We start from the raw sequence: 18,128 nt of genomic DNA, 5'->3' as shown, positions 1-18,128 counted from the left end.
CTGTTATAGTTATATATGTTTTATTTGTTACAATCCTTGCCTTGTTCTACGTGTATTTTTTAATTTTATTAATATCTAAAATGAATATTGTTTTAATTTTTTTTAATTCAGACCTATTTTTAGCGATCACGGGAATTCTGGGTGTTTTTTGTCTACTGATTCTTGAAAAAAGTAGTATTATATTATTTAAGTGATTGTATCTGATTTTAGTATAGAAATATTTTATAGTCGATTTTTATATAATTTTACATAGTGTTGAGCAACACTACTGACCGTTTAATTAAATTACTGACTAAAAGCTTACTAATTTACTGAAATGACAAACACAGGTATTAAATCAATTACTGACAAAGTACAAATTCTATAAAATCTAACTTAATGTTCGGCCAATGAATGAATCATTTAATAAAAAATAATATCAGTGTAATCAAATGTTTTATTGTAAGTAAAATGCGTGACTGTGTTCCAATTTATCTCATATTTTGTATTACACTTTTGCTAAAACGAGTACTCGAAATGAGTTATCATTTGATGTTTTTATTTTTTTCAAAAAATGATTTGATTGTTCTATTCTTCACATCAAACTCCGAGATAAATGAGCACGAATATATATTAATATGAACTTTGGGATAATCTCTCGGTCCTGTACCATGTTTATATTTTTAATTTAATTTTTCCTTCCTCTTTTCTCTAATATATTTTAGACACCACTTTCATTTTCAACTTGACATAGTATCATTATATTTGTGCTTTGTAAAGTAATTTATGTGGTTATCTATTTGTTTATTTAGTTCACATACATTTATATTTATAAAAAGAGAGAAATAAATAAATTGATTATTAGTCTAAATATTATTATTGTTATTTCAGTTATGTAAGTTTTAAGAAACATCAAATACTATTCACAACGAATTGTTACAATATATATTAAAAGTTTACTGTATCATAAATCGATAAAACATCATATCTTAACAATTACGGCTGATGATACCGCAGCACACTTTTGATCATGTACAATCTGAAATTGTTTTTTGATATGGATTTGAGTAGTGTTTAATTAAAGCAATAAACAGGATTACATTGAATAAATTATTAGATCAAAATTTAATATCTGATGGAGCCAATGTTATGAAAGGTGAACAAGGATACGTTCAGTAAAAAATAAAAAAAGTGTTTTAAAATACCCACTTAACTCATTGCTATGCTCGTCGAATAAACCTAATAAAATAAACTCGCAACTTGATATTTTTGCCTACTTAACTCTAATTATATTGGGGAAAATACCGTAGTAATTAAACACTGGCAGTAATTATTTATCCAAATTTAGAACGTCTTCATTTAAATTAACAAGAACACAAGCAAACTCGAGTAAATTTTCTTTATGAAACAAATAAATATAGCTCTTCATCATTATAATTTATTGACAATGTTTCAAAAACTATTTTTTCATTTACGGAGAAAAATATATTTTAATTGGAAAATAAATTAAATATAATAAAAAAACGAAGGATTTCCAATATTTAATTTCACCAAGTTTCAGGTAAAAGGTTAAGAAATGATAAATATTTTTTATTGATATATACTGCCAAAGATTTCAGTGAGTAGAGAATCTCGGGATAAGTAAAAACCCTTGAACTTGGCGAAAAATGCATGTCATTTGATGAAATGCCATGAATTTTGTTAAAATTGAGATATTAAGTAAAACGACCACCGACTTTTATCCCCCTCCCTGGAATAAGCTGAAGTAATTTTCGGGTTATTCCTCCAAGAAAAACTAAAAAAAAGCAGTCTTGAATATATCCCGAAAATATTTATTAAGATATGTCATTTCAGTGAAGTCATATCGGAATACATTTTCACAGGTAGATATATATTTTTTCCAGTGAAAATATAATTTATCTGGCAGGTGCTAGTAAAATTGAATGATTTCAACTTTTCCATACGTGTTAATATACATATATATTAACATACTTAACATTATTTATATACATGTGATGTACAAATGTTACAGTGAATGTGTATTTTTCAGTGAAGTTCAAATATATTTGCACCAGTAGATTTACATATATATGTATATCTACTATAAGCGTAAGTGAAATTATATACTGTTCTTAAATGTCTATGAAACTCAACTTGACAGTTGCGAAACGTCTATTTGCTGTTCAAACCCAAACCTACACGTATTAACCAAACCAATTGGAATTACGAGTAAAATATATTTGACAATCAAACAATCAGAATTTCTGTTTGTTTGTTCAGAATTTTCGTGTACGCAATAATTCAATCACTGTTGTTGTGTTAACCCCGTTTTAACGTATAGGGCTAACGCTAAAGATTTACAATAAATCAATAAGCTTTATTCGTAAATATAACCTGTCGAGTATATATTAACTATTTATAAGGCTTGGAACGCTCTACTCTACGGCTATTTACATCTAGCAACAACATACTACGATTAATCCGGATACTTCTACAAATCGCTACAACTATCAAGACACATGTTACCTACATTTTGAAGTTTAGTAAACACTAGTCATTTGCACAATTAACATAAATTCTCATATTATTAAGAAAATAGCAATTACTTTCGCGTCAACCTTATAATTGCATAATATTTTTAACGTTGATTTGTTTTCAAATCTACTTGCTATTAATTAGTCATCGTAAAGTATGTCTATATTGTTTTCGTAATGTCAATTTGTCACACAGGTGCTTCTAATTCCTAGAACTTAACAAGATGTCTGTACACAAAGCTCAAAAACTAATCAAATTGACCTTGAAGAAACAAAGTTTGAAACAAATCAGCAATATAACCTTGACAATGAACGTTTCATTCTGTTGAGGAAACGTTGTATTGTTCCATGACAAATTTTTGAATAGCCACGACGAAAAGTTTTCATTGCGAAACGAATTTCGTACGACGCGCGGGTTTATTACACTTAAAACGTTTCGCGCGTGTATCAATTATGACGGCGGAACGGACTTCCGGAAACGGAACGGTTAGTGTAACGTAGATACAAAACATGTAGTGAAAGGTGTCTGTGTGTTTTTGGCGAAAGAGTCGGCGAGCGCGAAACCGGTATGCAAAACAGTAGCGCAATCGGCCGACAATATAATCTGTCAAGGTAAGCTCGAGACGGAGAGAGCTTTGGTGTGTGTAGTGGCGCAGGGGTGAGTCACGCGAGTCGTATGGGATGAAAGACGGGAGTCGAGGGGAGAGCTTACCACCATGACCAGGTCGAAGGGGAACTTGTAAACCCTGACGGGCGATTGGTAATCTTGCACCATGGCGGCAGAGTACGCGCGCGAGCGTACCGCGCGAACGCCCGACCCGCAATGCTACCGAACTGTCACTCGCAGAGCAGTGTTGCCATATGATAAAAAGCTGACATTCGACGTCGAATTTAATTTATATTTAATTCAAATATTTGTTTTTTAAAATTAATTCTTTTGAATACATGTGTCGAGCATAACAGTTTTATGCCTAAAATTCTATAATACATTAGTGAAATGCTTAAATATTGTATTTTTTTTAAAATAGCCAATATTGAAAGATCAATCTTGGCTATTTTTAAAAAATACACGAAAAAAATTGGGGAGGAGGTGTAAGTTCAACGCTCCGGCACTTATTTTTTATCACTACACCAATGTGTCTGAACCTTTTAAGTTAATTATCTCGAAAAATACTAGGTGTATTATATTAATAATCAATAGAAAAATCTGATTAAATATTTAAACCTAAATTTTGTTACTTTAAATACCATATATAGTTTGATAGTACCCTTTTATGAATACCTAAATTATTTTTTTAATTATATCTTATTGTTAGAAATGTGCTACACCAATTGTCGCCACTACTACATATGTTTGCAATCTAATAAGTTTCATATATACTCTAGGAGCGGAACAAGTCAGTGTCGAAAAGGATATCGTTAATCGGGATATTGCTGTAATGTCATGGTGAAAATTGGCCGACAACGTACAATCAACTCTTGTTAAACGATTGTTTATTGTACCAATACTACTCGGTTAACATTTTCGGCACTGTGAACATGAAACATTTATTGCACAGGCTATTACAATATTCTGAAAGACAATTCCCTTCAATGATTTTGCAACAATCGTCCAGAATGCAATTACTCTTCATGGTAATATGTGATAATCAATACAGCAATATTTGAGTTACTAACAAAAAAGAACGTGATCTTTCCTATTCCGTTTGTAGCATCGATGTGATAATGATAACATGTACTATAATGTATTATGTACGTGTGGATGTCGCAAAGCTATTTGGTAACGATGCGGTTCTCAAACATTGTTGATAAATAATTCAAGAGCAATGGAATTGTAACACATACGCCACACAATTACTTCTCCATGAATATTTTATGATACGTATCGCTTTATAATTCGACGAACGTTTGTATTATTTAGGCATAGTCTAATCACGATTGCTTTAAATAAATTGTATAGCTAAAGTTGAATGTAAGAATAGAGTAATGAGAACAGAGGTCAAATATAGGTATATATACAAATACGTACTAGCAATTATAGCTAATGATAAATTAACTATATAATTACAGACTGTAAATCTTAATGCATAAGTATTTTATTTGTTATAACGTCATTCAATAATTAATCTTATATGTATAATATATACAGTACATACAATTACTTACAATTGATTAGTTTATATAATATATAATTAGCTTTAACTAGTCCCTTCGTCCGGGATAGATTACCTCATTATTTATTTATCATAATTGATTTTATTCATTCTGTTATTACAAATTTATTTCGATAGTTGGCTATGTACAATATTTTTAGTATATTGTCTTAACGTATTTGTAGCACGGGTTCGGTGATCACTGCTCACATAGCAATTGGTCACACGAACATTGGCTACAAAACAACTTGCTCACACGAAAATTGGTCACAAATCGATCACTCACACAGGGACGTCACTTGGAATTCTGCGAATTTCAGTCATAGTAGTAACCACCGATTAACATTATATTAACAAATGTTTTTAGAATGCGTAAAAACATTTTTTTTATTGAGAAGAAGCGTACACATTTCGATATAAAAAAAAGGCGTATCAGGACCATAGATTATGGAGCAGCACTAGTCACTCGGGTATATCGAGAGAGAAAAAAACGATTGGCTGTGTTGCTCAAATAAACAAATTGTTTGGTCTTAAAATTTTTTAAATTTCATAGTATAAACGAATATTTTATAAATATTCGATCAATTGATTGAGAACTTCAACTAATGTTGTTAATTAATAATATTGTTATCAACGCTCAACGTTTATCTCTAACGGAACTACACACTCGGTTGGATTTATTTAGTAAATATTGTATTGCAATTTACAATCATTAACAAATCAATTATAACGCATTGAAATAAAATACAGCATATACAGAAAAAAAAACACTAGTCAATCAAATGATTGTGACATGACGTCTCAAGTTTAGTATGCGATATGAACCACAAGTGTAATGTTTGCCTCGCAAGACCTTGTTTATAGAAAATAACCCAAATAGCTCGATTGAAGAACTTTCATGAGTTGTTGAACATCACACGTGTTTTTTTATGAATGGCATTCTAGCATGAGACACGAGATGGATTATCACGTTAGATAGAAACCGGAAAATGAAGCAATCATGCGATTGCTTCGATGACCTTGACATACTGGCATGCTAATGATAACGCGACAGATATAGAAGAAAGGACGATGCACAAAAGGATCAATAAGATTGTGCTTAGAATAACAATTCTATCCGAAAATAATCAGACAAACCAACAGAATAAATTAGTGATTAACGGATTATAATTAGACCATTAGGATAAACCAATAAGACCATTAGGATAGGTATAGGATTCTGGTATTTGAACATTCATTCACAATATAAAGCACTTCAAATCTCGTATTATGTAATCAGGTAAATGTTATTCTACTAGCGATCGCAATCTCTAACTTACTGTTGTGCTTATCATTGTCATCAAATCGTAATCAAACATATTAAAAAATACATTAACTGCGTTACCATTGCCTAATAAAACTACTACATTAATATTCTAAACAACAGACAGTAATAAACAATCAAGAGGTTTTAGGTTCTAATTCAATTGAGTTGTGTCATAAATTAATGTAAGAAATACACGTATTAAAGCTGATCGCGAGTTAAATTATACATATTATTAGGGATTCTGATTTCTCGATGATTTTCATTTCTCGAGAAATGAGAATTCTCGATTTCACTTCTAAAATTTCTCGAGAATTCTCAAGAAATTTTATGAATGAAGAAATGTATGTTATATAGTAAAATATTTCATATATTATTCTTAAAATAACCACTGTAAATTATCTGTTCTCTTGCCTGTCTATTTAAATATTTTGAAATTTTCTCCATTAATCCGTAAGAAGTTGGTTTTATTACACTACTCTCTAAGGCTGAAAGAAATTTCTTTCTCTAATTGTTGTGTCAAAGATAAACTTTCAATTTTTTCAATGGCTTCTAATTATTTAATGGAGTCGTGAGGGTCTTTAGAATCAGTGGCGTAGCTAGAGTAGGTGCCGCCCAGGGCGAACCTTAAAATTGCCACCCCCCCCCCATACATTTTTTGTAGGGTCATAAAATCAGCATTTCTTAAAAAAAATGCTTATTATTAAGCTCTTGTTATTCGTGGATTTATATATGTTTTAGTGCATTCCGGGTTAAGAACCACACTAGATGATTCCATCGCAAATATGCCGCCCCCAAGCAAGTGCCGCCCGGGGCGGCTCGCCCCCCCATAGCTACGCCACAGCTTAGAATTCGTTGAGCTGTTAATTAATCAGCGAATAATTCCTTTCCCCATGTTACATATTTCTGCTTTTGAAGAATTACTAAAGAAGTCATTCTTTTTTTGACTTGTGAAAAATTCTGGATTTTGCAAATATTTATTTAATGACATCAATGTCTGGTTTCTTCAATTGTATAATTTCTCTTTAATTACCCGTTGAAATTTCGAGCTTAGCCTAGAATTGATATTTTCTAATTGTCTTAAAAAAATTTTAAGGCCCCTTTGGTTGTCAATTATAATCGTGAGACAATTGTCAATAACAGCTGTTGCTACTTTACAAAAATAATATAAAAAACCTTTTTGAATTATCGAAAAACAAAACTAGCCGTAAATCGTTTTGCATTCTGTTAATTCGCATGTGTATTTTCTTCTTATCGGACCGGGTTCTAAGATCACCAAAGTAAAGATAAAGCCGTCGGCCGGTTAGAGTAATAGAAATTCGCAAAAAAATGTTAGTCATTTACATACTTTCGATCTACCGAGAAAGAATGCATATTTTTAAATATCTGGCACAAACACCTTCGGAAAGGTTTCTTATGTGAGTGTCTTCTTTTATTATTTAAGCAAAAATAAGGTGAGTTTTAGTATTTGTTGACACTTTTTTGTCATTCCCAGATCCCTATTAAAACCTTCCAAGTAGTATGTATATTAGGCATGATCCGTATTTACTTATGCATCGTTATAAAAAACAGTGATTGTAAACCTTTTAAAAATATTAGTACAAATTTAATTTTATTTATTAAAAAAAGATCTATAAAATTTCTCGAGAAATCGATAATAAACACTACATATTATATAAATGATTTAAGCTTTATTTCATAAATACATAAACCAAGTAGTATATGCAAACATGTAATAATAATAAGTAAAGTAAAGTAATCCTTGTAGTTGCAGTTTGGGCGCTGCTCAAAGTGAATGTATTTTTGTTCAAAATTATTGCAAACCATTGTATAATAGTGAACGGCTTTATTGCGACTAATTAGGCTATATTCTTAATCCTCAACTTTATTGTATAATATGTGCAATAAACTACAATAATATGTGTAATAATCTACAGGGTGGCAATCGATATACAAGTCTTTACGGAAATTAATATGGAAAATATTTGACTTGAATATGACAATGAGACCATAAAACTTATTAGCTACGTGTTTAAATGATAATAGTTAAATAACATATAATGCGTCGCTTTCCAGAAGTTTTTATTTACATTCTTAAAAGTTTTTTGAATTCCTAATTCTGGGTGTTCTCATATTACGTTTTGATTAAATGACGATATTTTCTCTAAAGCTTCCACTTCACTCTCCGAAAGTAGGCGACAGTTGGCCAAGGACGGGAAATATAATGTGAAAATTCGGGCTTACTTCGGTCGAGCTCGGTTGTCCCCGCGCTAAAATCTCTCGCAAGTTCTCCGAGGTCACCGCGAACGGGAGGTAAACTGGGGGTAATTTTGGTCGAGGCGGCCGACTTCGTCGCCTCCGAAAATTCCCTCGCTTTCCGAAAGTAATACCCGAAGACGCTTCGAGCGCGAGCTGCGAGATACTTCCCCTTTCGCTCTCTCGCGTGACGAGAGAGAGAGATAGAGATGGTTTATCGCAAACTGAGATAGAACGATTCAATTTTAATATGGGCGTCTTCACGATCGCGCCACTGTTTGGTATTTTTGCCCGATCTGGACGGCCAAAATTATTTCTCCACTTTAGTTGATTCCATAAGTGCTCTTAGTCAAATATATGATATTATAAGTGCTAAAAAATACAATTATTTAAAGTATTTCTTTAATTGTAGGCCCGAGGAATAGGAATTCCGTGTTGAACGGTCGTGCGAATTTCGCCGCGTAGCGTAAAAAAAAAAATTGTATATGTCACAAATTGCTGTTTTTTATTAAGAAAAAGTATTTGACTAGCATTTTACCATACTCGGTATCGTTTTTTTAAATATGTATATATTTAGTCATTCCAAACAAATTTTTATTTTATTTCATTAGTACGCGATCCACAATTTGACGTTTACTGATTTTACCACGGTAACCATATTATTAAAAAATTACAATCATTACAAAACTGTATTTTAAATTTGACGTTAACATTTCTTTAATTGTAGGCCCGAGGAAGAGGAATTCCGTGTTTAACGGCCGTGCGTAGCGTAATAAAAAAATTTAGCCGCGTAGCGTAAAAAAAAAAAATTGTATATGTCACAAATTTGCTGTTTTATATTAAGAAAAAGTATTTGACTAGCATTTTATCATACCCGGTATCGTTTTTTTTAAATATGTGTATATTTGGTGATTCTGAACAAATTTTTAGGTCGTAACTTTCGCGACTAAGCCCCGTCCCATTTTTAAGAATAATACATTTTTAAGGTATGCAATGTGTTAAAAACCGCAAAAATCCGCAGTCAATTTTGCATGTATCATAAAGAGAAAGACCTAAGCTATATATTGTATATAAAATCTCAATTCAGCAAATTGACTTTCCATACTTTTCCTTAAAAAATAATAGAAATTATTCATTAGTTGCACACTTGAACGTTTCCTGTTTATTATTTATTAGTGACAGTGAAGCCTCGATTCAACATAAAATGTCTTATTTACTAACATTGATCTATTCCGGTGCATTGCAATCATCCACCATCTCCTTTTTCTCCATTTGGCTTTAATTTTTTTTGTGTTTAAAACACGCACGTAGTTATAATACGCGAGGTTGAGAAGCGTGCACGCGTATGAAATTCCCGGCTGTGCGAACGCTATTCGAAAAACTGCGACCTTGACCGACTTCGGTCGAACTTCCACTAGGACAACTTTCGGAGAGTGAAGTGCGGGTATAAGATTGATTCATAAAATGCTTTTCATCACGGGACTATGTTGGATCTTCTAAAATTGTATGTTTATGTTGTTAAATGCATTTAATGACGTATGAAACTAACAATGCAAATAAGCTAAGAGCCAAAACAGTGTTTTTCAAAAAAGTGTATTTTAATAACTAATTACACACAACAGTTTTTTATTATGACAGTTTTATTAACATGCTAAATTAAACGAATATATGCGAATATTAAAAACATACTAAGGTTATCAGTACTATCACCTTGATTATCTTTAACTGAACAGAAGTGAGATAATTTATGTAAAAAAGCAAAACAATTTTTTTTTGTTATTATGGCTCTTATCATTGAAATACGAATTTTCGTGTCACGTGAACGTCAAGTGGCTTTTTTGACAGTGCACGCGCAAAGATGAAAGTTGATTTATATTTAATCAGAGACCGAACTTTCGTCTTTAAATTAATCACAAAGAGAAAATTACAACATTTTAGCCTAATTGAAAGTGTTTGAGCGTCATATGTGAGATTATAAATTATTCATGATGCAGTAAAATTAAACGTATTAACGGAAGTAAAACGGACATTGTTGTTTCGTATAAGCTTATGACGTCAAAGACACATTTAAGTATTCACACGTGGATATCTTCTTATTATTTATAAAAGGAAAATTTAACCTAATCTAATCTACAACCGCAAGTGAAGGTTATATTTTTACATTTTGATATCATTGTAAAGTAGCATAAAAAAATAATCGTAATATTTTCATAACATAAATATTGTGGAGCAAATTATTGCATCGTTATGTATTACATAAATAAGCCGGTTTATGAATGTTGTTTATGTTGATCAAAGAAGATAAATGATTTAAGACTTACTTGAGATACTTTAAAGTTCACTTAAAGCTCCATAATTTGTAGGGTATGATTTACAGATACAACTACAATGTAATTTTAAATATTTAAAAAAAAAAATTAAAAAATCCTATATAAAGATTGTAAATAATGTAGATATAAATAAATTATTGTGTGAACCTTGAGGTTGTGGATTTATTTTTATATATTTTTAACACTTTTGAAACCGACATTTTCGGCACTCATAGTGATATGTAAGGATATTGCATTCCATTGTATTTGTATAGACACCGACTGTACCCTGCTTAGGTAGTAAGTGCATTTAGAAATGGTCCTAATCCGGTAAAATATTCGATCGCCACATGCGTTTATATTACGCCAGCGTGACGAATACTCATTCCTTACATGTCGCAAAAACGTAAATTTGTCATTATTTATGTTTTTGGCTTATTTCAATACGGTACTTAGCTTTGAATGATGGGAGGGCTTACGTATCGCGCTTTTTCTCTTTATCGTTTCTCATCATCATATTTTTATATACATTCCTTACGAAAATATAGTTTTTCATTGAGCATAATTTAAATTAATAATACATAGTTATAAACTATTGTATTTTATAGTAGAAAATTATTTACAATCTACTTAAGCGGTTATTATGCACGTGAATAATAATGTTTTAATGCATTGATTTACTATGAATATAAAATTACGTCATTTAATTGTTTGTACATAAATAGTAAATAAATAATAGACTAGTAAGCCAAGTTCAAAACCATTATCAAAATATTATTTCATTCGCGGTTAACTTGAACTGTGTTACATAGATCACTGTATTTAATTGTTTATTATTACTGTTATTTATGAAATACAAATATTGCGTATGATGTAATATAATATTTAAACTAACAAATCTAAATTTGACCGTGAAGATTTTGTTACCACGTTTTAAAATTAAGTAACTGTAAAATAAAATAATTTTAATATATTTTGATAAACTACAGTGTAACGTATTTTGCACCTTGATATAATCCTTATAACTCGTTGTACTTACTATTATACATAGATAATTGTTTTAATGAGCATGTTACGTTACGAGACACGGTCGTGTGTATATCAGTGATAGAAAATAATAATATTATATTGTTATTGTAAATAAAGCTTGAAACAACTTGAACGACTGAAAAACTAAATAGCCTTTATTTTTTTATAAAATAGGGCTGCATTCCGTTTTACCTCAGTCTATCCTTAACCTTATATCGAACAAACGGTCGAGGGCGACGTAGTCAACCATCGGGGTGCGTCATTATCTATTGATTGGAGTCTATCCTCGGTAAACTTCCGTTATGAATTATTAATAGGGTAGTTTAGCACGTGATCAATATTTATTTTTCTAGTCGTTAAAGCTTCAATAGACGATTCGAGGAAATGTGAATAGTTAATGGGTCATTCAAAAGTTGACGACCCCTGATATTTCAAGAGACGTTCGTTTCCAAGACGCCTCGATTTTCGCAAAGCAAACTTTGACATTGCTTATGACACGTTAAACTTTTTATCGTTTGCCTTATTGTAGGTTTAATATTATTATAATGGCGTTAACGAGTAAAACTGGTTTGATGGAGAGCAAAAGAAAACCGGTGCCGATCATACAAAAGGTAAATGTTTTAACTTATTTGAGTCAAGTGCACACATATGTATATATTGTTGAAGATAAAATAGTAGTACATTTTATTAAAATAAAACAGTATATTAATTACTTTTCCAACTAAATAATTCGGTAAGAAAAATGTCTACTTATATAGTTTTAGATTTTGTTACGTTACGTCTTTATATGGATATATATTGTAGTTATATAATATATTATTATTTTATTTTTATCATAAGACAGTAGTTAAAATATGCACACAAAGCTTTGCGACAAACACATACAAAGTAAAAATATATTTTATATATCTCGGTGAAAAGCGTTGTTACTCGCTAATTTCAATCATATAATTACATAAAAACCTTTTAAAAAAGTATGTTAAATAACTTATTAAGTGTTATTTTTTTAATTTTCCGACGCATAATAAACTTAATATGCATGTATCGAATATTTGCACCAAACTTATCTTTAATTATTTTTTCATTATGGAATTAATAAATCACCGTTTTATAAAACAAAAACCGCGTTTAAAGATAAGACATAAAATTATTACTCGCTCACAGGCTGGAACGGAGTGCTTCAATACTGTAGCGATTTCTAAATGCACGAAGGTGTTTCTTTATTCTATTAAAAAACAGCTACATTTTTATTTCTTAGGAATACTATTATACAAATTCACACCTCCTTACATTATTCCCCTGGCCGTATTCGTTTTCTTATAACTAACTATTCCTAAATTGTCTCTATTTCTATTATTAAATCTAGTATGTACATCAAATACTTAAATACTTATTAAAATACTCTGGTGATATGTTATTTTCTAAGTAATATAAATACTAAGACATTCATCCTCAATATTTATTGAATATACAAACGAGCAAAAGAGACATTTTTCAATATAAAATTGACACTTTGCGCGCACCTGCTAAAGCATTTGTGAACAAGATGTGTAGTTTCTCGGGAACAGTTATTGTCTTCTGTGTTAAATTTAATAAAACTAATATGAACCGAGATTCCCACGCTAAAAATAAAATAAAATCTTATTTTTAATTTGAACTAAATTGTAAAAAAATACTAGATTGCGCAATATGATTAACGAAAGTCAACTATATAAGGGTTCTAATTTTCCACACTAAATCACTAATTTTGTGGCATTCGAATTAGAAGGTTTTATTGGATCCGGACATTCAAAGATCCACAACTCGGTCGGTCAACGAAAGAATATAATTAGGGACGTCATTTGCCCCCCTTGAATTTTTTTCCCAGTAGATATATACTTCTAGGTACTAACGAAAATGTAATTTAACTGATACAGACGAGCGCTAATATGCTGCTCTAAAATGTATATGAAACTCAATATGACAGTTGGGAAATGTCCATTTACTGTTCAAACCCAAACCTATCCTAATAAAAGTTCTACTGCTAAATATGGTTTTAGAATTTTCATTAGGTCAAGTTCAAAATACAAACTAAGCCAAATCATCTCTCAAGGAAAAATAAGGAGAAGAAGGAATACAGACAGACGTCGCATCTCGCATATTGCTCCATAGTTAGACTGCACTTCGATATTACACTATGTTTTAAAAATATGATAGCTATCCTTACTGATATTACAAAAATATTAAAATAAACGATCACTGAACGGACAACTTTTGCCCCCCCCCCTTGGAAAAATCTGGAATGACGTTTCTGAATATCTTCTCGTCGACCGACCTCGAAAGTCAGTTGATTTGGTCTCGACCGAACGGATCACAACTTTGCTAACATGGACAGTTGACGTTTTAATATAAATGTCAGTTCAGCATAATTATTTTGAAGTGAGTTTTTTAGTCTGTATTTTTAACGTTGAATTCAGTTTTATATCATTTTTTACAAATGACAAGAGCCTTGAAAATTGAAATTTCTTGGGATATTTAAATAGATATAAATTTAATTATATGCAAATCTATATAATTAAATAAATTAATAATAATTATTTGATTTGATCAACTAAATGCGATAGTTGAATAGAACGACACACAATTCGTAAGCTGGCGCAAAAGTTAAGCACCAGTAATTTAGCAGTCATGGACCACTTAAAACAACTAGAAAAACGAATAAAGCAAGCGAAATATCACTGTTAAGAAATTTGTTCTGCATTTTTTGAAAATAACAAATAATTATTGAGAATATGTATTTATAAAAAATATACAAATTTGATAATACTTGTAGTGAGATTATAAAATTGACTATAGATCAGAATATGTGTACTCGCACTTTTAAAATGGTCATAAAATTCATATACATATATATATATATATAAAGTACTATACATTTTAATTAACATCTATTCAGCATTTAATTAATACTAAATCTTGTTTCATATTTCAGGTCTCAGTTAATTTATTTTGCCATACAAAAAAAGCTCCGTTCATACTCCGTCCATTCGCTGGCCTCTATAACCCCTTCTCGTACGGATGTTCAATACTTTGCAATCACCCTGCCGATGCTGAAATTAAATATGTGGTGAAACGAGCAAAGGATGCATTGGTACTTAACCATCACATATGTTATTGTATTGCATCTAAATATCTACAATATTAACTCTTCATTTAAGACAATCGATGGCAAAAATGACTTGATGGATGAACTAGATACACTCAAGGGAAATCTGAACATGTCTGGAAGAAGAGACAATTGCGTTGATTTTGTACAAGAAGAATTGTTTAGAAGATACACCGATACTGATTCCAGGCCTTTGACTCCAGCTCCGACTTTAGCGAGTGCAGTATCTAGAAGTTCTATGAAACGTAGATGCTTAACTCCTGATCATCCTTCAGCTCCGAAACAGACACTCGTTCTTGATTTAAGAAGATGTCACAGTCAGGTGAAATTATTTAATAATAATTAACAATAGATTTATATATATATTTATAAGCATTGGTAGGCCATTTTTAATTTCATTAGGATATGAAGAATTATTTATTAAGCCCTTTATTGACCATGGCCATGATTTAAAGTATCTTTATTGAAAGGTAGCATTTCTTATTAGTGTTGAATAAAATAAATAAGATAGGCCAACTTGTCTATAGGCTGAAACAGTGTTTCAGAGGTGCAGTACTCCCATTAATAATTTATATTTTATTAAACAGGAAACTTTATTTTGGCATGGAGTCTATCCGTCTGATATGAGTAGTGGACTCGGTATTAGCAGCGAAGAACCAAATACAAACCAATCTTCAAATAAATTAAACCCTTCGACAGGTCAAATGCCTCCTATAGTCTCACCTGTAAGATTATCTAAACGGGCTCCGAACGTCAAAGGAAACGTGTCTGATCGAGGTCAGAAAGCAGGACAGAAGGTGATAAAATATTCATATTAATTTTACTATCAGATTTGTGATTAGATAATGGTGGCGTAGAAACAATTTGTGTATAGGTAATTGTATTCAGATTCATATTGAAAAATAAGCTTGATAAATATGCCTAAAAAACGAACTAGTTCCAAAAAGAAAAAGAAGGCAGCTAAAAGAAAAGTTAGTCATAAACAAAGTAAAGCATGTATGGTAACAAATTGGAACGAAAGTGATGCAAACGATTTCTTCACTATTTTAGAAGTATACTTTAGCAAATAAGAAGTTATTTGAATAGAAAATATTTATTATAATGAGTTTTTTGGTTTAGAATCAGCTAAAAGTGTTTCAAGCCACTAAAAATTGCAATAAAAATGAAGTAGTTCCAAAAGTCGACGGAGATAAAAGCGATGAAACACAAGAAGAAGATATCATCGAAAACGTCGGAGAAGAGGAGCAGTTGGCGGTGTTGGGAAGCGGTGAAATGAGAAGACGTGGCCGTCGAAGGAAAGGTCGGAGTCGTTTGATGTCGGCCGTACTTATAACGCAAAATGATCCTGAAACACAAGTAGGTTTCTAAAGGCTTATTATGAACTTATAATACTATTACAAAAGTGTTGTTTTATATTTAAAGATTGCCGGAATAGGTTCTGAATCTCATAATCCAAGTTCTAGAGAATCAATCGTAGCTAACGATGAGCTTGAAGCTGAAATACAAAGTTTGATTCACGGGAATAGAGGTGGACATATGTATAAAGATTCGTTTCTACAACCGGAGCTGTTGGAATATTTACATAGAGAAGTAGATAATTTGGCCATTGAAACGGAATTCGACTCAAATGTACGTATGTTATTAAGCTAATACCTAACCTTTAATTCAATTCAAAGAACATTGGAAATTTAACCAGCACATTTCAGAGACTTTTATCTTATGAAATGCGTGCTACTTCAGGAATACATTAGTACTGTGAACTATTTATGATACTCTAGTCCGCAGCATACTAGAAACTAGCTCTATTATTTCGATTCCAGGCGTAATGAGTCAATGTAATTAATGTAGAGATTTAAAAAATTACCTATTATCTTTATTTTAACTAAACAAATGTTAGAAAAAGATAGAGGAAGTGCTTAACAATCATGGAGTACTCTTTTGAGTATGATTCTGTTTCTTTTATTATATTTGACTGGCAAAGGGACTATGAAACAAAAAAGGTTGTGACCCTATAATAGATGATAAACAAAATAAATAGTATTTTTGGTGTCACAGTAGAGAGATAACAAACGTAATAATAAAAAGCCTTTACCCAAAGTAATAGGGGATTACATTAAAAAGATGTATAATTTTATTTATTTCAAATATTATTACATGATCATTAGTTAAAATAATAAACTATTTTGTATATGTCCTGTTACATACATACACTTATGAACCGACTTAATACTTTTATGATATGATATTGCTAATGTATTTATTTATTTTTAGAGACGTATTGTTTTAGAAGAAGCATATAGAACTCGATCTGAAAAAATATACGGCAAAGAGATGCAGACAATCATTAAAGATTTTGATATACCTCCAGTTAGCTTAAATAAATGGTTACATATTCCGAGGATTTTCTCAAGACGTAATGCAGTGTTTTCTCTGCCAATTGATCGTAGAAAGCTAGATGGTAATATAGCTTGAGTGAGACCATAATTTCATTGATCATAATATATTTTTAATATTTAAAGGTCTGTTACCAATGCAATACATATCCCAATATGTAAAAGTTTCAAGCTCTAAAAAACTATTGTATAGGACGGTTTTAGAAAAATATAATAGTAAATCTATTTATATTAGATTAGATGTAAGAATGTGTTACTATTATGGTCTAATGTGGTTCGCGAATAAGTTTGAATTATACATTACATTATTTATATCTTTAGAATCTAGTGGAAGCTTTGAAAATGATGATGGGCGAAGATCTTAATGACGAAAATGGTGAAAACTTCAGACAAGTAATGATGTGGGATGCTTTATCGGTCGAACAGCTAGAAAGTTTGGTAGAAAAGAGCTTCTTAGAGACTGAATATGCTAAAGCTATGGATGCCAAAAAAGAGTCCGACTATGAACCTGTCGGAAAAGACAATTTATTTGCAGAATTTGATACTGTTGAAGAGCCAAAACAGGTTTTTTTAAATATATAGAATAACACAACTTATCATCTCTTGAAGATTATTGACAAAAAAATATATGTTGATCTGTTTGTGATTTTAATTATTTTTAGGAGATTTTAGAGGATCATAAAAAAATTCATTTTCGCACATGGTGTGGTTTATGTGGTTTGTGCGAGAGACTATATGCAAATCTACCACCGGTACAAGCAGATCCTCCCCAAGAGGTATATATACTTATTAAAATAAGATATTTTAATTAAAATAACTACCTATTATGATTGTTTTAGGTGGAAGTTGCAGATTTTGATACGCTACAAGGAAAATTAATAACGCAAAAAGTTGATGAAAACTTAGCTAAAATATTACAGGCCATACAAAATTCACACACAGATTAATTAAAATGATAAATGCATATAACATTATATACGTAGTAAAATATTTAATTTAGAACTATTAAATGGTTTCATCGTTTAAA

At 30.9% G+C, this 18,128-nt stretch overlaps 2 protein-coding genes across 5 annotated transcripts in view; one reads left to right on the top strand and one right to left on the bottom strand.

The window, feature by feature from the left end:
- The window catches only part of retm (real-time), a 15,516-nt gene extending 12,178 nt beyond the window's left edge, over positions 1–3,338 (bottom strand). For both annotated transcript variants that reach the window (XM_088205712.1, XM_088205713.1), the window contains exon 1: positions 3,226–3,338. In XM_088205712.1, the coding sequence (XP_088061838.1) occupies positions 3,226–3,288 (63 nt within the window). In that variant the 5' untranslated portion in view covers positions 3,289–3,338. The remainder of the gene's footprint in view (positions 1–3,225) is intronic.
- LOC148237989 (uncharacterized) lies at positions 3,000–18,128 on the top strand. Of its 3 annotated transcripts, none has more exons than XM_088205717.1 (11): positions 3,000–3,125; positions 14,535–14,693; positions 14,761–15,030; positions 15,296–15,505; positions 15,828–16,064; positions 16,131–16,337; positions 16,980–17,166; positions 17,228–17,343; positions 17,423–17,665; positions 17,764–17,877; positions 17,941–18,128. In XM_088205717.1, exons 3-11 carry the CDS (start codon positions 14,785–14,787, stop codon positions 18,046–18,048), a joined length of 1,668 nt encoding a protein of 555 aa, XP_088061843.1. In that variant the 5' UTR covers positions 3,000–3,125; positions 14,535–14,693; positions 14,761–14,784; the 3' UTR covers positions 18,049–18,128. The 3 variants fall into 3 exon arrangements, with proteins under 3 accessions (XP_088061843.1, XP_088061840.1, XP_088061842.1); XM_088205714.1 differs by lacking the exon at positions 3,000–3,125 and adding an exon at positions 11,917–12,174; XM_088205716.1 differs by lacking the exon at positions 3,000–3,125 and adding an exon at positions 12,182–12,296.

This window comes from Plectrocnemia conspersa, unplaced genomic scaffold (assembly GCF_051122295.1).
Source record: "Plectrocnemia conspersa isolate PC_06_02 unplaced genomic scaffold, ASM5112229v1 ptg000002l, whole genome shotgun sequence".
Lineage (NCBI taxonomy): Eukaryota > Metazoa > Arthropoda > Insecta > Trichoptera > Polycentropodidae > Plectrocnemia > Plectrocnemia conspersa.
Note: the sequence above shows the minus strand (reverse complement) of the source record. Positions and strands in the feature narration are given on the sequence as shown.

What these genes read in the sequence shown, in the direction of transcription:
- LOC148237989 (XM_088205714.1), top strand. Translation starts at nt 12,109, where the DNA reads ATGGCGTTAACGAGTAAAACTGGTTTGATGGAGAGCAAAAGAAAACCG. An exon ending in CGGTGCCGATCATACAAAAG is followed by an intron (nt 12,175 to 14,534) that starts GTAAATGTTTTA and finishes TTCATATTTCAG; the next exon opens with GTCTCAGTTAATTTATTTTG. An exon ending in AAGCAGATCCTCCCCAAGAG is followed by an intron (nt 17,878 to 17,940) that starts GTATATATACTT and finishes TGATTGTTTTAG; the next exon opens with GTGGAAGTTGCAGATTTTGA.